This window comes from Mobula hypostoma, chromosome 12 (genome assembly GCF_963921235.1).
Source record: "Mobula hypostoma chromosome 12, sMobHyp1.1, whole genome shotgun sequence".
In the NCBI taxonomy this organism is placed as follows: domain Eukaryota; kingdom Metazoa; phylum Chordata; class Chondrichthyes; order Myliobatiformes; family Myliobatidae; genus Mobula; species Mobula hypostoma.
In genome coordinates, this window is record NC_086108.1 from 116,973,390 (window position 1) to 116,995,695 (window position 22,306).

At 45.6% G+C, this 22,306-nt stretch overlaps 1 protein-coding gene across 2 annotated transcripts in view; it reads right to left on the reverse strand.

Moving 5' to 3' along the window:
- col11a1a (collagen, type XI, alpha 1a) overlaps positions 1–22,306 on the reverse strand; it is a 605,254-nt gene that overhangs the window by 286,845 nt on the left and 296,103 nt on the right. For both annotated transcript variants that reach the window (XM_063064825.1, XM_063064824.1), the window contains 2 exons: positions 13,451–13,492; positions 1,926–1,988 (listed from right to left, as the gene is read on the reverse strand). In XM_063064825.1, the coding sequence (XP_062920895.1) occupies positions 1,926–1,988; positions 13,451–13,492 (105 nt within the window). The remainder of the gene's footprint in view (positions 1–1,925; positions 1,989–13,450; positions 13,493–22,306) is intronic.

Consider the following 22,306-nt stretch of genomic DNA (forward strand, 5'->3'; position numbering starts at 1 on the left):
AGGGAGGGTCACACTGTGGGAGGGTGGTACTGAGGGCGTCACACTGTGGGAGGGTGGTACTGAGGGCGTCACACTGTGGGAGGGATGGTACTGAGGGAGGGTCACACTGTGGGAGGGGCGGTACTGAGGGAGGGTCACACTGTGGGAGGGGTGGTACTGAGGGAGGGTCACACTGTGGGAGGGGTGGTACTGAGGAGGGTCACACTGTGGGAGGGGCGGTACTGAGTGAGGGTCACACTGTGGGAGGGGTGGTACTGAGTGAGGGTCACACTGTGGGGGGTACGGTACTGAGGGAGGGTCACACTGTGGGAGGGGTGGTACTGAGGGAGGGTCACACTGTGGGAGGGGTGGTACAGAGGGAGGGTCACTCTGTGGAGGGGTGTTACTGAGTGAGGTTCGCACTGTGGGATGGGTGGTACTGAGGGAGAGTCACACTGTGGGAGGGGTAGTACTGAGAGGGTCACACTGTGGGAGGGGTGGTACTGAGGGAGAGTCACACTGTGGGAGGGGTGGTACTGAGGGAGGGTCACACTGTGGGAGGGGTGTTACTGAGTGAGGGTCACACTGTGGGAGGGGCGGTACTGAGGAAGGGTCACACTGTGGGAGGGGCGGTACTGAGGGAGGGTCACACTGTGGGAGGGGTGTTACTGAGTGAGGGTCACACTGTGGGAGGGGCGGTACTGAGGAAGGGTCACACTGTGGGAGGGGTGGTGCTGAGGAAGGGTCACACTGTGGGAGGGGTGGTGCTGAGTGGGGTCACGCTGTGGGAGATGCTGCACTAAGGGAGAGTGTGGAGGTAGTTTGTAGATCTGAAGTTAATGTGTATACACTGTTGAGGTTTGGACCAATCTCCTGTTGATGTGACTGCAGTTTTCCTGGTGTCTGGTGACAAATATTCATCTCCAAACAAAGTTAACTTAACTGAATGACTGAAGGTGCTGTTGATGGGGTCTTGCTATGCAGGGTTTCCCTCTGAGATTCCAGCTGGATTTGTGATCTTTCTGCTGGATGGAGGTGCTTTGGGACTGAGTTTTCTGCAGGTTTGGCTCTGCCCTCCTGTGATGGAAAGGCATTAACAGTCCTGAATCGCCGGAGTGCCGTGGGCACCCAGGGAGACAGGCTGCCCTTGTATTGAGGAGTCTGCCACTGACAGCCAATGTTGACATTCCTTAACTGTATCAGTGGACGGCGAACCAGAAGCAGACTTTAAATCCAGGGAGCGTCAGAGACTGAAATGAGATCTGCCGAGACAGACGGTTCTTGCCAGAGACAAATGCTCCCAACTCGGCATTTTAATAAGTTCCAACATCTGGTTTGTGTGAAGCTGACTCGGTAACATATGTCAAAGAATTCTTTTTCTTTCTCTCTCACTTGGCTGCGTGTTGAGTGACTCTCAGGGGAAACCTGCAGGAGTAAGCGTACCAGTAGCTACGGCTACACACGAGCTCCTTCACTTTCCACCCTTCCAAACACTAGCTGCGCCTCAGTTCAGCCGAGCTCACACAACCTCACAACTACTTTTTCTCAAAATAAAATCAAACCATCTCTCTGTGCTCTGCGACTTCTGTTATGGAGAAGACGTTTGTTTGCACAAATGCACCTTGGAGCTGAGTCAGACCTCCCGGGCTCCTGAAACTCTTTGCACAACTTATTTAATTTAATTTTTTGATCTATCCTTCTAAATGTCATTCATAGTTTTGTTACTGTTATTATGTTCTCCAATATACTGCTGTCACAAAACAGCAAATTTTATGACATATTAAACCTGATTCTGATTCTAATCTGCCCCTGCCTGAGAGCAAGTTAATGCCATTCTCTATGTTGTGTACTGTGTGCCAAGTTCACCCGTTTACCCCAGCGCTGAGCGACGGGGGCTGCAGACGGGCTCTCTGCTGTGAAGTGGAGCAATTGCAAACGTAACTCACCCGTGGACCAGGATCACCTTGAGGGCCGGGTGGACCCATCAGACCGGGGGAGCCTGGGAGACCCTGTGGAAAGGGAACAGAAGCAGATGGAATGCACGTCTGTGAAAACCATTCAGTAAAACCCGCCTGATCACGGCACAGGCAAAGGAGAGTGGTGCCGGGACAGAGCAAGAGCTGCTCCAGACAGCAGCCTGTGAACAGGCCATTCATCCTCTGCACTCCCCAGTTCCTCCGGCACATTCCCTCTCCCATCTCTATCCTACAACCTCCCACCCAGACATCGCTCCGAACCCAGCCCAGAGTCACACAGCACCGAAACAAGCCCTTCTGTCTGCCATCTCCTGCTGTCCTTCATAAGTAACTATGCTAAACCAATTTACTCGGTCCATACCCTTCTCTGACTTAGTGATTCAGATGTTCATCCATATACCTGTTCAACATTGCAAGGGGCTCTGCCCCACCACCCCTTCAGGCAGTGAGCTCCAGATTCTAACCTCACTCTGTAGGATAAACCTCCCTCACATCCTCACTACTTCCCCTACCCCTCACCCTAAACCCAGGGCCTCTGCTACAGGAAATTACTTCCCACAATCTGCCCCATGTCCGTCCCTTGTAACTTTGTACAGCTCAGTAAGTACTTGGCCTCCTCCACGCTGAGGAATTGGATCGAGCCCCTCTACACTCCTCTGGAAAGGAGGGCCACATTCTTATTGGTGAGGACTGGGGGCAAGGGAGAGGGGGAGGTGGGAAAAGTAATGTGCGGGGTGGAAAATAATGGTGCAGACACAATCACCAAACCTTTCCTGTGGGTCAGACCGACAGTCCAACTTCCCCGTGGTGGGGGAGACTAAAACCAGAGGACACAGGTTTAAGGTGACAGGGGATAGATTGAGGGACAACTTTTTCACACAGAGGCTGGTGGGTATGAGGAGATGGTAGAGGTGGAGACAAAAATAGTGTTTAATTACCTTTAGAAAGGTATGTGAATAGGAACTGTTCAGATTTAGGCAAACAGAACTGACTGAAGTGGAAAACTTATTCAGCATAGATGAGTTGGGCCGAAGGGTCTGTTTGCAAGCGGAGTAACTCTATGATTCGATGTCATTTCACAAATTACTGCCGTTCCCCACTCATTTACCCTGCAGCCGCCTCTCCTCTCACAGTCAGTGAGTAGACAGGATGGTGGGGGGGCGCAGGAACAGAGGGTAGTCTATGTGATAGTGGTGGTGAAAGGTCCTGTGAACACATCACTACGATGTCTGGGGAGGTTATTCCAGAGGGAACATAGGTGGATCAGCAGACATTTAGACCAATTGCAAAAAGGTGTGAGAGCCTGAGGATGATAGAGAGGGACTTTAACTTCCCCAGCACAGAACTTGGACCGGAGGGAGATTTGTTAAATCCTTTCAGAGACAATGTGTAGGGGATCCTGCAAGAGACAGGCCAGTGCTCAACCTTAGCTTCGGAAATGAAACTGGACAGATGGTGGAAGTGTCACTTGTGGAACATGGTCATGATCCCGTCAGCTTCAAGGTGCGCACTGAAAGGGAAAGAGTGCCAGAGTAAAGTCTTAGACTGGACGAGGGCCGATTTCTACAGTGTAAGGCAGCACCTGTGATTGGGGACCTTTTAAACAGAGTTAAGAGAGAAGGAACACACACAAAATGCTGGAGGAACGCAGCACATGGAAGTACGATGCTGTGGCCATTACAGAGACTTGGCTGAGAGAGGGACAGGACTAGCTGTTCGATGTTTTGAAAGTTAGATAGTTCAGATGGATGTAAAAGAGATGGGGAGATGCACTCCTAATCAGAGGAAACTTGGAGAGAACACAAAGGCCTCATCCACTGAAGTAATCAGGATAGAACTCAGGGATAAGAAAGGTCTGGTTATACTAAATACCTCCCGACAGGCAGTCGGAGATTGAGGAACAGATATGTAGACAGATTTATGCAAAGCTGTAAAACCATTAGGGCTACCATAGTGGGTGACTTCAACTTTGCCAATATTGACTGAAGCTCCCAAGTGCAAGAGAGCTAAACGGCAGAATTTGTTAGGTGAATCCAGGAGGGTTTGTGGACCTCGAGGAGGTTTCCTTTCTATTGGGAAATAAACTTCATCAGATCAGGGTTTCAGTGAGAGAATGTTTTACAGTGAACTCAATGCCTTAGCTTTATGACAGTTACAAATAAGGATAACATTGGACCTCAACAGGAAGCGTTACATTGGGGGAAGGCAAGTTGCAATACTATTAGACAGGTGCCGAGGAGAGAAGACCGAGAGCAGGTGCCGGGGAGAGAAGACCGTGCAGGTGATAACAGACAAGTCCACATCAGACATGTAGGAGTTATTTAAAGACCAGCTGATCAGAATAAGGAAGATCAGGATGGCAAGATTCTGGAGCATTGGCTAAAGAGCAATGAGAGATATTATAAAGTTAAGCAAAAGGAGGAAGGAAAAAGACATCTAGGAAGCCGAAATCAAATAGGGTCTAGAAGGAAAACAGAGAATAGGAGAGCACTATAGGAGAGAATAGCTGTATAAGATGATGAGATGCATTGATCATGTGGATAGTCAGAGGCTTTTTCCCAGGGCTGAAATGGTTGTCACAAGAGGACACAGGTTTAAGGTGCTGGGGAGTAGCAATAGAGGAGATTTCAGGAGTAAGTTTTTTACACGGAGAGTGGTGAGCGTGTGGAATGGGCTGCTGGCAACAGTGGTGGAGGCAGATACGATAGGGTCTTTTAAGAGACTTTTGGATGGGTACATGGAGTTTAGAAAAACAGAGGGCTATGGATAACCCTAGTAATTTATAAGGTAGGGACATGTTCGGCACAACTTTGTGGGCCGAAGGGCCTGTATTGAGCTGTAGGTTTTCTATGTTTCTATGTTTCTAGAACTGAAACTGGGAATCAGGGATGGGGGGGGGGTGGGATTGACAAGGGTTTATGAAATGCCCTGGGCAAGTAAAATTAAGGAAAATCCCAAGTACTGTATTTAATATCAAGAAGGTGACTAGGTGATAGGATACACATCGAAAGGATAGGGAAGAGGGCAGAGGGAGTAGCATGGCTCTGTTGGTAAAAAAATGAAATCAAATCATTAGAATGAGATGACCTCGGGTCGGAAGGTGTTGAATCATTGTGAACGGAGCTAAGTAACTGCAAGTATAAAAAGACCCTGATGGGGGTTATATACAGACGCCCAAACAGTAGTAATGATGTGGTCTACAAATTACATCAGAAGAACGAAACAGCATGCCAAAAGGACAATGTTACAATAGTCATAGAGGATTTCAATATGCAAGTAGATTGGGAAAATCAGGTTGCTGCTGGAATCCAGGAGGGGAAGTTTCTAGAATGCCTATGAGATGGGGTTTTAGAGCAGCTCGTGGTTGAACACACTAGAGGATTTGCTATTCTGAATTGACTGTTGTGCAATGAACCGGAATTAATTAGAGAGCTTAAGGTAAAAGAATCCTTAGGGGAAAGTGATCATAATATGAGCAGATTCACCCTGAAATTTGAGAAGAAGAAGCTAAAATCAGATATATAATTATTACAGTGGAATAATGGAACTGCAGAGGCATGAGACCAAAATAGATTGGAAAAGAACACCGGCAGGGGTGACAACAGAACAGCAATGACTGAAATTTCTGGAAGCAATATGGAAGGCACAGGATATATGCAACCCAAAAAAGGAAGAGGTATCCTAAAGGCAAGATGACACAACCATGGCTAACAAAATAAGTCAAAGCAAACATAAAAGCCAAAGAGAGGACACATAATAGAGCAAAAATTAGTGGGAAGTTAAAGCATTGGGGAGTTTTTAAAAACCAACAGAAAAGTTTTCTAAATCAATATTATAGAGGTACCAACTAGAGAGGATGCAATATTAGATCTCCTATTAGGAAACAAGTTAGGACAGGTGACGGAAGTGTGTGTAGGGGAACACTTTGGTTCCAGTGATCACAACACCATTAGTTTCAACTTGATCATGGATAAAGATAGATCTGGTCCTTGGGTTGAGGTTCTAAACTGGAAAAAGGCCAAATTTGAAGAAATGAGAAAGGATCTAAAAGGTGTGGATTGGGACAGGTTGTTCTCTGGCAAGACTGTGACTGGTAAGTGGGAGGCCTTCAAAGGAGAAATTTTGAGAGTGCAAGATTTGTATGTTCCTGTCAGGATTAAAGGCAAAGTGAATAAGAATAAGGAACCTTGGTTCTCAAGGGATATTGGAACTCTGATAAAGAAGAAGAGGGAGTTGTATGACATGTATAGGAAACAGGGAGTAAATAAGGTGCTTGAGGAGTATAAAAAGTGCAAAAACATGGATAAGAAAGAGATCAGGAGGGCTAAAAGAAGACATGAGGCTGCTTTGGCAGCCAAGGTGAAGGATAATCCAAAGAGTTTCTACAGGTATATTAAGAGCAAAAGGATAGTAAGGGATAAAATTCGTCCTCTTGAAGATCAGAGTGGTCAGCTATATATGGAACCAAAAGAAATAGGAGCGATCTTAAATGGTTTTTTTGCGTCTGTATTTGCTAAGGAAACTGGCATGGAGTCAATGGAAATAAGGCAAACAAGTGGTGAGGTCATGGAACCTATACTGATTGGGGAGGAGGAGGTTCTTGCTATCTTGAGGCAAATCAGAGCAGATAAATCCCCAGGACCTGACAGGGTATTCCCTCGGACCTTGAAGGAGACTAGCATTGAAATTACAGGGGCCCTGGCAGATATATTTAAAATGTTGGTATCTACGGGTGAAGTGCCGGAGGATTGGAGGATAGCTCATGTTGTGCCGTTGTTTTAAAAAGGATCTAAAAGTAATCCAGGAAATTATAGGCTGGTAAATTTGACATCAGTAGTAGGTAAATTATTGGAAGGAGTACTAAGGGAGAGGATCTACAAGTATTTGGATACACAGGGACTTATTCGGGAGAGTCAACATGGCTTTGTGCGTGTTCGGTCATGTTTAATAAATCTATTAGAGTTTTTCAAGGAGGTTACCAGGAAAATGGATGAAGGGAAGGCAATGGATGTTGTCTACATGGACTTCAGTAAGGCTTTTGGCAAGGTCCTGCATGGGAGGTTAGTTAGGAAGATTCAGTTGCTAGGTATACATGGAGAGGTGGTAAATTGGATTAGACATTGGCTCAATGGAACAAGCCAGAGAGTGGTAGTAGAGAATTGTTTCTCTGAGTGGAAGCCTGTGACTAGTGGTGTGCCACAGGGATCAGTGCTGGGTCCATTGTTATTTGTCATCTATATCAATGATCTGGATGATAATGTGGTAAATTGGATCAGCAAATTTGCTGATGATACAAAGATTGGAGGTGTAGTGGACAGTAAGGAAGGTTTTCAGAGCTTGCAGAGGGATTTGGACCAGCTGGAAAAATGGGCTGAAAAATGGCAGATGGAGTTTAATACAGACAAGTGTGAGGTATTGCACTTTGGAAGGACAAACCAAGGTGGAACATACAGGGTTAATGGTAAGGCACTGAGGAGTGCAGTAGAACAGAGGGATCTGGGAATACAGATACAGAATTCCCTAAAAGTGGTGTCACAGGTAGATAGGGTCATAAAGAGAGCTTTTGATACATTGGCCTTTGTAAATCAAGGTATTGAGTATAAGAGTTGGAATATTATGGTGAGGTTGTATAAGGCATTGGTGAGTATTGTGTGCAGTTTTGGTCACCAAATTACAGGAAGGATATTAATAAGGTTGAAAGAGTGCAGAGAAGGTTTACGAGGATGTTGCTGGGACTTGAGAAAGTGAGTTACAGAGAAAGGTTGAATAGGTTAGGACTTTATTCCCTGGAGCGTAGAAGAATGAGGGGAGATTTGATAGAGGTATATAAAATTGTGGTGGGTATAGATAGAGTGAATGCAAGCAGGCTTTTTCCACTGAGGCAAGGGGAGAAAAAAACCAGAGGACATGGGTTAAGGGTGAAGGGGGAAAAGTTTAAAGGGAACATTGGGGGGGGCTTCTTCACACAGAGAGTGGTGGAAGTGTGGAATGAGCTGCCAGATGAAGTGGTAGATGTGGGCACACTTTTAACATTTAAGAAAAACTTGGACAGGTACATGGATGAGAAGGTGTATGGAAGGATATGGTCCAGGTGCAGGTCAGTGGGACTACGCAGAAAAATGGTTCGGCACAGCCAAGAAGGGCCAAAAGGCCTGTTTCTGTGCTGTAATGTTCTATGGTTCTAACAGAAGGCAATTGAGAAAATAATTAAGAAGATAAAGATGGAATATGAAAGTAAGCTAGCCAATGATATTAAAGAGGATGCCAAAAGTTTCTTCAGATACAAAGTTTAAAAGACAGGTGAGAGTGGATATTGGACCACTGAAAAACAATGCTAGAGAGGTAGAAATGGGGAACAAGGAAATGGCAGTATTTTGCATTAGTCTTCACTATGGAAAGATATTAGCAGTATGGTAGACGTTCCAGAGTGCCAGAGTTCAGAAGTGTGTGAAGTTGCCATTACTAAGGAAAAAGTTCTTGGGAAACTGAAAGGTCTGAAGGCAGATAAATCACCTGGACCAGATGGTCTACACTCTAGGGTTCTGAAAGAGGTGTCTGAAGAGATGTTGGGGGCATTAATAATAATCTTTCAAGAGTCGCTAGATTCTGAAATGGTTCCAGAAGACTCCCAATGTCACACCACGCTCCAAGGAGGGAAAGAGGCAGAAGAAAGGAAATCATAAGCCAGTTAGTCTGACCTCCGTGGTTGGGAAGAAGTTAGAGTCAATTAAGGATGTGATTTTGAGGTACTTGGAGGCACATGATAAAAATAGTCAGTATGGTTTCCTCAAGGGAAAATCTTGCCTGACAAATCTGTTGGAATTCTTTGAAGAAATAATAAGCAGGATAGACAAAGAAGAATCAGTTGATGTTGTGTACTTGGATTTTCAGATGCCTTTAACAAAGTGTCACACGAGGCCGCTTAGCAAGAGTCTGTGGTATTACAGGAAGGATACTAGCGTAGATAAAGCAGTGAATGGTTGGCAAGAGGCAAAGAGTGGGAATAAAAGGAGACTTTTCTGGTTGGCTGCCGATGACTTGTGGTGTTCCTCAGGGATTTGTGTTGGGTCCACTTCTTGTTACTTTATATGTTAATGACTTGGATGATGGAATTGATTGTTTTTGTTACCAAGTTTGCAGATGATATGAAGAAAGATGGAGAGGCAAGTAGTTTTGGGGAAGTAGAGAGGCTACAGAAGGACTTAGACAGATTAAGAGAATGGGTAAAGAAACGGCAGATGGAATAGAGTGTTGGGAAGAGTCTAGTCATGCACTTTGGTAGAAGAAATAAAATGTTTGACTATTTTCTAAATGGAGAGAAAATTCGAAGACCTGAGGTGCAAAGGGACTGGGAGTCCTTGTGCAAGATTCCCTAAAGGTTAATTTGCAGGTTGAGTCTACAGTGAGGAAGGCAAATAAGATGTTAACATTCATTTAATGAGGACTAGAATATAAAAGCAAGGATGTAATGTAAAGACTTTATAAAGCACCTGTGCAGCCTCACTCAGATTATTGTGATCAGTTTTGATCCTCTTATCTTAGAAAGGATTGCTGAAACTGGAGAGGGTTCAAAGTTTGTTCACAAACATGATTCCAGGATTGAATAGCTTGTTATATGAGGAGTGTTTGATGGCTCTGGGCCTGTATTCACTAAATTCTGAGACTGTGTCCTCTGGTCCATAGACTCTCCCACCAGAGGAAACATCCTCTCCACATGACCTAATAGAAACCTATCAGATGGTGAAAGCTCTTGATAGAGTGGATGTGGAGAAGATGTTTCCTCTGGTGGGAGAGTCTACGACCAGAGGGCACAGCCTCAGAATAAAGGGGCGACCTTTTAGAATGGAGATGTGGAGGAATTTCTTTAGCCAGTGAGTGGTGAATCTGTGGAATTCATTGCCACAGGCAGCTGTGAAAGCTAGGTCTCTATGAATATTTAAGGCAGAGGTTTGAAGGGATATGGGGAGAAGACAGCAGATTGGGGCTGAGAGAGAAATTGGATCAGCCATGATGAAATGGTGGAGGAGACACAATGGACTAAATGGCCGAATTCTTCTCCTATAGCTTATGGTCTTAAGGGAAGAGTAGGTCCACTCTAGGAGAAAGGAGAGAATTTATGTCTGGAGCCAGATATATTAAATGCACATTCATCAACTTGAAGAATATGGAGGAGAATGAGATCAGGGAGGGGGTACTAATATTCCAGTATGTATTGATATCAAGGAGAAGGAGATGATGCGACTCCAGAAGAACATTGTGGTGGACAAATCCCCTGGGGGTGATGAGATCTATTAGGCAAACTTGGGTTGCTTTCTTTGGAGTGTCAGAGTTTGAAAGGAGATCTGATCAAGGTTTATGAAATTGTGATAGGGATAGATAGAATCTTTGTCCCAGAATGGAAATATCAAATACTAGAGAGTACAGGTTTAAGGTGAGAGGGAGAAAGGTCAAAGCAGATGTGTGGGGCAAGTGTTTTTTAAACAGAGAGTGGAGGGTGCTTGCAAAGTGCTGTCTGTGAATAATTGTGGTGATTAAGAGGGATTTAGACAATATGGATATACAGGAGATGGATGAACCATGTGCAGGCAGATGAGATCTGCTGAATTTGGCATCAGGGTCAACATATACACGAAGGGCTGAAGGGCCTGTTCCTGTTCTGTAATGTTCCCTGTTCTAAATCTCCAGGGCCAGATAAGAAATATCCAAGCTTATTGTGGGAAGCAGGGAGGAGGTTGCTGGGACCTAATGGATATTCTTGCATCGTTGTTAGCCACAGGGCAGTGCCAGGGAGAATGGCTCATGAAGAATGGCAGCTGTGGTTATCCAGGTAGGCTGGGCTGGAGGAGAAAATCTTGAGGGATAGGAATCATGACCCTTTGGAAAGGCAGAGGCGGTGGTGGAGTGAGATACAATCACTGTGTTTAGGAGATATGTAAACAGACCGTTGAATGGGCAAGGATATGGTCCTAATGTGGATGGACAAAAAATTAGTCAGCAAGGTCATGATAGGTCAAAGGGCCTGTTTTTGTGCTGTATGACATTATGACCTCTCAACCCTTGCACTCCCCTTAACACATGTACGTCTTTCCTTAGGTAGATCTACACAGTGGCACAGCGAGTTGAGCCACTGCCTCACGCCATGGGATCAATAACAACCTCTGGCGTTGTCTACGTAGAGTTTGCAAGTTCTCTCTGTGACCATGTAGGTCTCTCCCAGATGCTCCGTTTCCCTCCCACATCCCAAAGAGGTGCGGGTCAGTGGGTTAATTGGCCACTGTAAATTGTCCCCAGTGTGAGTGTGAGGGTTGGAATCTGGGGGGAGTTGATGGGAATGTGGAGACAATGAAATGGAATCAGCGTAGGATTGGGGTCAATGAATGACTGATGGTTGGCACAGACTAGAGGGGCTGAATTGTCTGTGCTGTGTCTCTCCATGATTATGAAAGTTCCCCAAGACCCCAACATCCTGATTGGGAAATATATTCTTGTTTCATTCCCATCATTGGATATAAGCCATGGAACTTTGGAAAGTTGATGAAGGCAAGGCAGTGGATGTTGGCTACATGGGGTTTAGCAAGGCAGTTAACAAGGTCCACCAAGGGAGGGTGGTCAAGAAAGTTCAGTCATTCAGCATTCAAATGAGGTATTAAATTGGATTAGACATTGAGTTTGTGGGAGAAGCCAGATATTCGTAATAGATGGTTGCCTCTCTGACTGGAGGCCTGTGACTAGTGGAATGCTGCAGGAATTGGTGCTGGGTCCTGTGTTGTTTGTCATCTGTATCAGTAACCTGGATGATAATGTGATTCACTAGATCAGCAAGGTTTAGGGTATATTGGAGAGTAAAGAAGACTATCAAAGTTTGCAGTGGGATCTGGTCCAACTGGAAAATTAGGGAAAATGGAACGGAAGATGTAGTGTTGTAAAACTCAATGGAATTTAATGCTGACAAGTGTGAGAGGTTGCATTTTGGGAGGACCAGCCAGGGTAGGTCTTACACAGTGAACAGTAGGGCACTGAGGAATGCAGAAGAACAGAGAGATCTGGGAATACAGATCCATAATTCCTTAAAAGGGGTGTCACGGGTAGATAGAGTTGTAAGGAAAGCTTTTGGCACATTGGTCTTGATAATTCAATGTACTGAGTACAGGAGCTGGGATGTTATGATGAAATTGTATAAGATTTTGTGCAGGCCTAACTTGGAGTATTGTGTCAGTTTTGGTTACATACCTACAGGAAAGTTGTAAATAAGACTGAAAGAATACAGAGAAAATTTGCAAGAATGTTTCTGGGACTGGAGGACCTGAGTCACAGGAAAAGGTTGAATGGGTTTGGACTTCATTCCCTAGAAAATGAGGTGGTTCATTTTGGTCGGTCAAATATGATGACAGAATATAGTATTAACTGTAAGACTCTTGGCAGTGTGGAGGATCAGAGGGATCTTGGGTTCCAAGTAGAACACTCAAAACAGCTGCACAGGTTGTCTCTGTGGTTAAGAAAGCATACGGTACATTGACTTTCATCAATTGTGGGATTGAGTTTAGGAGCTGAAGGGTAATGTTGCAGTTATTTAGGACCCTGGTCAGACCCCACTTGGAGTACCGTGCTCAGTTCTGGTCGCCTCACTACAGGAAGGATGTGGAAACCATAGAAAGGGTGCAGAGGAGATTTAAAAGTTAGTTGCCTGGATTGGGAAGCATGCCTTATGAGTTTAAGTTGAGTGAACTCAGCCTTTTCTCCTTGGAGCGATGGCGTATGAGAGGTGACCTGATAGAGGTGTATAAGATGATTTGAGGCATTGATCATGTGGATAGTCAGAAGCTTTTTCCCAGGGCTGAAATGGCTAGCACGAGAGGGCACAGGTTTAAGGTGCTTGGAAAGAGGTACAGAGGAGATGTACGTTTTTTTACACAGAGAGTGCAGAGAGTGGTGAGTGCATGGAATGGGCTGCCGGCGACGGTGGTGGAGGCAGATACGATCAGGTCTTTTAAGAGACTCCTGGACAGGTACATGGAGCTTAGAAAAATAGAGGGCTATGGGTAACTCTAGGTAATTTCTAAGGTAAGGACATGTTCGACACAGCTTTGTGGGCTGAAGGGCCTGTATTGTGCTGTGGTTTTCTATGTTTCTAACATGGAAGATTGAGGGAGATTTGACAGAGGTATACAAAATTATGAGTGGTATAGATGGGGTATATCAAGCAGACTTTTTCCACTGAGGTTGTGTGGGACAACAACCAGAAGACATGGGTTAAGGGTGAAAGGTGAACAGTTTAAGGGGAACATGAGGGGAACTTCCTCACTCAGAAAGGAAATGTCTGCCTTGCTGGAAAATAAGCACAACCTGTTAATAGTCCATATTTCCTCCGCCCACTCTCCCAGTGAACTCGACATCAGAGACCCGTGACTCTGGTAATGGTCCATGTTTCTTCCCATATGCTAGGCTGAATGTGGCCTGTGACTGTAAGGAAATAGAGTGAGTTCAAATCTCCTTACCGTGGGTCCAGCTAATCCAGGAGGGCCTTCGATCAGCATTCCCTGAAATCAACAAAGAAACATCAGTCGGATAGCTTTCCACCTGGCTACCACCTCTTCTAATTCCTCCTCTCCCCCTCCCTCCCGTTCCCTCCCCTTCCTTCTCCTCCTCTATCACCTCCCCCTCCAACACTGCCCTCCTGCTTCCCCTCCACAACTCTCCCCTCCCCTTCTCCTCCCCTTTCCTCACCCCCTTCCCTCCCCTCATCCACCCTCCTCCTGTCCCCTTTCCTCCCCCTCCTCCCTCCCTTCCCTCCTCTTCGCAACTCCTTCTCCTTCTCTTCCCTCCCTTATACCCTGTCCAGATCTGGAAGGGTTTTTAACATTTCAATGCCTCTCCGTTTTCCTCTCGGATAGTATATAGCCAATCTACTCACAGGACAGTATCACCAACCCAGAGATCTACGACACTGTCTCTTTCCTGTGGCTGCGAGATCTGATCACAATACACCAGGCGTGGCCTCACCAGGGTAATTGGAGCTGACATCTCTACTCTTGTTGGAATAAAGTCCAAATAGCCATTTGATTCCTAAATTTGTGCACTCCACCAATACGCTAACACGACAACAGAACAGCCCAGCACAGTACAGACCCTTTGATCACGATCAATCTAACACCACCCTCCTACACAGCCCATAACCCTCCATGTGCCTATCTAAGAGTATCTTAAATGTCCCTAATGTATTGGCCTGTCTCACCACCCATGGCAGGGTGTTCCAAACATCCAGCACTCTCTGTGTAAAAAATCTTCCTCTAACATCACCCCTGAACTTTCTTCCACTCACCTTAAACAGACGTCCTCTTGTTTTAGCCATCGACACTCAGAGAAAATGTGTCTGGCTGTCCACTCTATCTGTGCCTCTTAGCACCTTATACACCTCTCATCCTCCAAAGGGAAAACTTTTGGCTTGTTCAACCTTTCCTCATAAGACATGTTCTCTAATCCAGGCAGCATCCTGGTTAACCATACGAGGGGTGATTGATAAGTTTGTGGCCGAAGGTAGAAAGATTCAATTTTAGAAAACCTAGCACATTTATTTTTCAGCAGAGTCCCCTCCTACATTTACACACTTAGTCCAGCGGTCGTGGAGCATACGGGTCTTGGACCTCCAGGAAGTGTCCACAGCAGAGGTGATTGATAAGTTTGTGGCCTAAGGTAGAAGGAGATGAGTTATACAGCTCTCATTACATGCACACGCAGTTCAACTCTTTGAGTGATTATACAGAAAGTTTGAAGATAATAACTCATCTCCTTCTACTTTAGGTCACGAACTTATCAATCACCCCTGATGAGTTATTAACCTCAAACTTTCTGCATAATCACTCAGAGTTGAACTGCGTGTGCATGTAACGACAGCTGTATAACTCATCTCCTTCTACCTTAGGCGACGAACTTGTCAATCACCCCTGCTGTGGCCAAGACTCCGACTTCTACAAAGAAGGGATCCGTATGCTCCACGATCGCTGGACTAAGTGTGTAAATGTAGGAGGGGACTATATTAAAAAATAAATGTGCTAGATCTTCTAAAATTGATTCCTTCTACCTTAGGCCACAAATTTATTAATCACCCCTTGTAAATGCCAAAGAGAGTGCATATAATAGAGCCAAAATTAGTGGGAAATTTTAGGATTGGGAAGTTTTTAAAAACCAAGAAAAGGCAACTAAAAACCCCATAAGGAGGGAAAAGATGAAATATGAAAGTAAGCTTGTCAATAATATCAAAGAGAATACCAGAAGTTTATTCCAGATGTATAGAGTAAATGATAGATGAGAGCAGATATTGGACCACTAGAAAATTACGCTGGCAAGGTAGTAATGGGACACAAAGACTGAACTAACAAACTGAATAAGTATTTTGCATCAGCCTTCACTGTTCTCAGCCCAGCTCTGCGTCTTATCAATGCCCCAATGTACAAACTTTTACCCTATATACAACCTTTATGTTATCTGCAAACTTCCACTTCCTCATCCAAATCATTTGTAAAAATCACAGAGACCAGGGGTCCCAGAACAGATCCGCATCAAATACCACTGATCACCAACTCCAAGCAGAATACGTTCCATCTGCAACCACTTGCCTTCTGTCAGCAAGCCAATTTAGAATCCACCCAGCCGTTTCTATGATCCCATGCTTCCAGATTTTCAGGATGAGATTGTCATGCAGAACATTACTAAAATCCAAATACACCACATCTACTGCTCTATCTTCATCAGTTTGTTTTGTCACCTTCTTTGAAAAACTCTATCAAGCCCTTTCTCTCTGATTGGCTGACAGTGCATTCCGAAGTTGGGCAACACACCTAAATTGGACTCAAAAGTTTCTGTTAAGGTTCCCTTTTTTTCTCTCTCTTGCTGTACTTCGTGTAGCAAATGGCTGTTGTGGGTTCTTCATGCCAGATGTTGGAGTCCTGGGAGGCTCAAAGTCTCCCAGCGAATTACATCTGCGAGAAGTGCATCCAGCTGCAGCTCCTTGAAGACCGTGTTAGGGATCTGGAGCAGCAGCTGGATGACCTTCAGCTTGTACGGGAGAGTGAGGAGATCATCAACGAAAGTTAAAGGGAAGTAGACACCCCTAAGTTGCAGGAAGCGTGTATCTGGGTGACTGTCAGGAGAAATGGAACTATGAACAGGCAGTTAGTGCAGAACACCGCTGTGGCCATTCCCCTCAATAATAAGTATACTGTTGTGGGGGATGACCTCCCAGGGGAATGCTATGGAGACCGGGTTACAGGCACTGAGTATTAGTCCATGATGCAGAAGGGAGAGAGGGAGAAGAGGGGAGCAGTGTGATAGTGGACTCAACAGTCAGAGGAACAGACAGGAGATGTGGTCATGAACGGGACACCAGAATGGTATGTTGCCTCCCAGGTGCTAGGGTCAGGTACGTCTTGGATCACCTCCACAACATTTTGGGGAGGGAGGGAGAGCAGCCAGATGTCTTGGTACAGATTGGTTCCAATGACATTGGAAGGAAAAGCAAAGAGGTCCTGAAAGGAGAATTTAGAGAGCTCAGTAGATAGCTGAGAAGCAGGACCTTCCATATAATAATTACAGGATGGCTACCAGTGCGGGTAGAAACAGGAAGATTTAGCATATCAATGTGTGACTGAGAAGCTGGTGCAGGGGGCAGGGCTTCAGGTTCTTGGATCACTGAGATCTCTTCTGGGGGAGGTATGACCTGTTCAAAAGTGACAGGTTGCACCTGAACCCAAGGGGGACCAAAATTCTCATTGGCAAATTTGTTAGAGCTGTTTGGGAGGGTTTAAACGAATTTGGCAGGGGCATGGGAACTCAGGATAGGACAGATGATAAAAAAGCAAAGATAGCAAGCAGTCAGACTGTCAGGAAGGGAAGGCAGATGATGGGACAAAACTGAAGCCAGCAGGGTGAGTATCTGTGCATTAGGGATGCAGAATCCTGAAGGGTAGCAAATACAGTACTCAATGTGTTATGCTGGAGTGATTTTTGGGTTTAGGTCATTTACATTTAGCAAATGGCTTTGGCCACCAGTCTTCTGTTCCTTGACAATGTACTGTGGATTTAGTTTGTAACAATGCACTTCCTAAAAGCTGTGAATCCCAGTCCAGAGACGATGCGAGCGTCTGTGGAATGGACATGAACCAGAAGGTGTGAAGTTCGCATGTGTTCAAAGACAGCATTATCTATACTTCGTAAATATGGAATTGTCCTTTATGTTTAGCACATAAAATACCAAATAAATGTATTGTGGATTCAGTTTGGAACAATGGATTCCTAAAAGCCCAGTCCAGACGCTCTGGCGCCTGTGGGATGGATGTGAATCAGAAGAACATAGAACATAGAATAGTACAGCACAGTACAGGCCCTTCGGCCCACAATGTTGTGCCGACCTTCAAATGCTGCTTCCCATATAAGCCCCCACACCTTAGATTCCTCCATATACCTGTCTAGTAGTCTCTTAAACTCCACTAGTGTATCTGCCTCCACCACTGACTCAGGCAGTGTATTCCACGCACCAACCACTCTCTGAGTAAAAAACCTTCCTCTAATATCCCCCTTGAACTTCCTACCCCTTACCTTAAAGCCATGTCCTCTTGTATTGAGCAGTGGTGCCCTGGGGAAGAGGCGCTGGCTATCCACTCTATCTAGTCCTCTTACTATCTTGTACACCTCTATCATGTCTCCTCTCATCCTCCTTTTCTCCAAAGAGTAAAGCCCTAGTCCCTTAATCTCTGATCATAATGCATACTCTCTAAACCAGGCAGCATCCTAGTAAATCTCCTCTGTACCCTTTCCAATGCTTCCACATCCTTCCTATAGTGAGGCGACCAGAAATGGACACAGTACTCCAAGTGTGGCTAACCAGAGTTTTATAGAGCTGCATCATTACATCGCGATTCTTAAACTCTATCCCTCGACTTATGAAAGCTAACACCCCATAAGCTTTCTTAACTACCCTATCCACCTGTGAGGCAACTTTCAGGGATCTGTGGACATGTACCCCGAGATCCCTCTGCTCCTCCACACTACCAAGTATCCTGCCATTTACTTTGTACTCTGCCTTGGAGTTTGTCCTTCCAAAGTGTACCACCTCACACTTCTCCGGGTCGAACTCCATCTGCACTTCTCAGCCCACTTCTGCATCCCATCAATGTCTCTCTGCAATCTTCGACAATCCTCTACACTATCTACAACACCACCAACCTTTGTGTCGTCTGCAAACTTGCCAACCCACCCTTCTACCCCTACATCCAGGTCATTAGTAAAGATCACGAAAAGTAGATGTCCCAGAACAGATCCTTGTGCAACACCACTAGTCACAATCCTCCAATCTGAACATACTCCCTCCACCACAACCCTCTGCCTTCTGCTGGCAAGCCAATTCTGAATCCACCTGGCCAAACTTCCCTGGAAGGTGTGAAGTTTGTATGTAGCTTCAAAAGAAAGCATTGTCTATACTTGTAAATATGGAATTGTCCTTTGTGTTTAGCAAATAAATATTTAGCCCCACATTGGGCCAGCAGACCTTTCCACCGAGAGCGTCTCAGTATGATGCCTGCTGTACCTTGTTTTGTCGAATAAAGAAGCTGCTTTGTATCTACCAGTAACTCTCTCTCTCTCTCTCTGGTGATTTCATTCACGCAACCACATTTTGGTGTCAGAAGTGGGATACCTTTGTGACCCATCGTGTGGCCAGCGATGTGGCCTAGGAGGTGTGGGATGGTACCTGGGCAATTATCAGGAATGCCAGCAATGAAGAAAGATAGAAAGATATCACTTTTTTAAAGGGGAAGTGAGGCAGCGACTTGGGGGGCCGGGGGTGGAGAGAGAACTGGGGAACGATAATGACAGTGATTTAAAAAGCTGATGAGACAGTCATGGATTATGCAGAATGTAAATATCAAGTGTATGAGGAGTATTCAGGGTTGGATAATCCAGGGAGGGATGACCAAGTCTTTCTAAAAATGCTGAAGGAAGGCCTGAGCTCAGCCCACCAGGAAGTTTTAGATTTGGGAAAAAAAGTGGGGTCGACCTACTCTGCGATTGTTTCGTGGGCCTATGAGATAGACCGAAGAAAGTGCAAGAGAGATTGTAAAGTGGCTATAGTGGATGCAGCTGCTGTGATGTCCCATGGTTTGTTTTGCTTGCCGGCAGCCAGAGCACGAAGCAAGGAACTGCTGGAATAGACGTGGGAGGGGAAAAGAGTTGATATGCTACAGGTGTGGCCATTTGGGACATGGTTGGAGGCAGTGTCCAAAACAGAGGAAAGAAAAACAGGTGAATATCACAGCAGACACACAATCTCTCACCCCATCGGTGCCCAGTCTGACCAATCTGACTGTCGATCAGATCAAAGAGCTAGTGAAGACGGCTCCTAGTCAGAAAAAGATGTGGCGGCGGGCCCCACTGTCAGTGCTGGTGACCTGCAGATGTACACAACAGCATTGTTAAGGGGACGGCAATGCAATATGTTAGTGGACACAGGGGCATCGGTATCAATAACAGACCTAACCTTGCCAACAACTGGACAGGCCAGTTATATTCAGGGCGTAGGAGGGAAAACAGTAAAAGCTGAAAGAAGCGAGTCGCAAATACTGGAAATCAAGGGAGTGCAGCTTCCAGTGTATTTCCGGGTATGTCCAAATATCGAGGGCACTATCCATGGAATAGACATCCAAAGGGAAGCAAGAGCTGTTATAGATTCGGAAAGGGGGAATAATATGGACAAGTCAGGGGCAGCAAACACATACAACCAACAGAATACACAACCTGCCTAGCATAGTCACAGCTGCCCCGATCACCAGAGACTGGAGCCAGGATGGTGTCTATGGGTTACCTTGTCAGCAGTTCCCAGCAGTGTGGGCTACACACAAGCAAGATTGTGGTCTAGTAAAGATAAACCCAGTTAAAATAGAGGAGGGTCTGTATAAACCCTAGAAGCAGTACCCTATAAAAACTGACACGCTGACAGTTGTCCAGGGTATAGTGAAGGAACAAAAACACCAGGGGATACTCAGAGAGACTGTGGCCACTACTAACTCGCCTATATGGCCAGTAAAGCCCAGTGGATCATATCCATTAACAACAGGCTATACCGCCCTTAAGACCAGGCTGAGATTGCATCCCATAGTGGTGGGCCCTACAACAATCCTGAATGAACTGTCTCCAGAACATAAAGTTTTTCCAGCCCCTCTGAGGGCAGACATTACTGCGAATAAGGCAGCAGGAGGACAAGAGGCAATTGAAATTGCAAGTGTGGAGGAAGTAAAATTATATGAAGAGGTGGAGGCAGAAGAGAAGGAGGGGTGGCGGAGAAAGGGAGCAGAGGAGGGACCAGACGGGAGCCGGGCACACGGAAAGGTAAGCGTCATGGTGGCCCCACCACATATTAGGCAGATATTACTGAAGATATATCATGGGGTAATTACAGGTTGCAGGGAGCCTGGGGCTTACAGGGATAGAATGACCCAATATGTGAAAGACCTTTGTAACCAACTTAAAGTGTTGAAGGACTGAGCGAAACAACAACAGCACACCGCTGATTAGAGAGAGCCAGAGGGAAGGGAGATAGTCCTTCCACAGCCCGGCGACCATGGTGAGGGTGCTGCCCGAAAGGACGGGGTTTGCCCCCAGGTGGATAGGACCACAGACGGTACTCTTAACGAATGATGAGTGTGTCTGTGTGCAGACTCGGTGAGGCAGCCAGTGGAAACACTGGACTCAGGTTAAAGCATGCGACTCACCTCTTGTTGCTCCCACAGACAGAGCGGGGGATCAAGTGTACCCAGTAACCATGTAACTACAGAGAACCTAAGAGAGGATCACCAGCCAGCCATGCCAGACCTGGCCACAGCTGATGAAAACATACCCGGAGGAAACGCAAAGGCAGAAAACGTCGAGAGCATGGCAGAAGACACTGAGAGCATGTTGGAAAACTATGAATAGCCTGTTAAAGTATGATGATGCTGGTACTCTGTAATGAAGGCTGGTTGCTGAAGGTAGATGATTAGTTTAATAGCATAGAATAGAAAAGATATTGGAAAATAGATGAGGAGGGATTCTTAAGTTAAAGCAGAGACAGCAAGTTCCACAGCTTCGATGGCATTCCAGACTGCACAAGGCATCTGAAAGCAGTCACACCCAGTCTGAGGAGCTGGGTCAGTGGGTCAGTGGGCCAGTGATCGACCGGACAGTTTGGAAGGGGGTGCCACCGGGGAGAGGTCCTTGCAGACATTTACATAGAGGCCACCCCAACCCCTTCCTGTACATTGATGAGAGGACCTGTGGGTGCTCCTGAAAAGAGTTTCAGCGACCAGAGAATGAAGGGGTGAAGACAAAGGAATGTGAATAAGCTGCAGTCAGCCAGCAGGGAAAGAGCTGACAGGCACACAAAAGAAGACGCATTTCTGAAGACTTGTTCAAATTTCTGGAACAGCCTCTCTGCTTAACATTTGGTAGGTAGCGATTAGGGAATGCTAGGGTAGTTATCGAGGCACACAGAATTGGGGGGGAATTTCAAGGCAGGGCGTTTTTGCTGCCCTATTTGAGTAGATCCTCCTAGGTTGACCTTTCCTGGTACAAATTTATTTTTGTCCAGGAGGGCCAAGAGGGGGGACTGTTAGAGTGATTTTTGGGTTTAGCAAATGGCTTTGGCCACCAGTCTTCTGTTCCTTGACAATGTACTGTGGATTTAGTTTGTAACAATGCATTTCCTAAAAGCTGTGAATTCCAGTCTAGAGAGAATGCTGGTGTCTGTGGGATAGATGTGAACCAGAAGGTGTGAAGTTTGCATGTATTCAAAGACAGCATTATCTATACTTTGTAAATATGGATTTGTCCTTTATGTTTAGCACGTAAAATACCAAATAAATGTATTGTGGATTCAGTTTGGAACAATAGGTTCCTAAAAGCCCAGTCCAGACGCTGCTGGCGCCTGTGGGATGGATGTGAATCAGAAGGTGTGAAGCTTGTATGTAGCTTCAAAAGAAAGCATTGTCTATACTTGTAAATATGGACTTGTCCTTTGTGTTTAGAAAATAAATATCGAGCCCTACATTGGGCCAGCAGACCTTTCCACCGAGAGCGTCTCAGTATGATGCTTGCTATACCTTGTTCTGTCAAATAAAGAAGCTGCTTTGTATCTACCAGTAACTCTCTCTCTGGCAATTTCATTCACACAACAACATGTTATATCTCAATGCACGGAGTATAAGAAATAAGGTGGATGATCTTGTTGCACTATTACAGATCATTAGCTATGACGTTATGGCCATTACTGAATCGTGGATGAAGGACAGGTGCAGTTGGGAGCTGAATTTCAAGGTTACCACAGATTA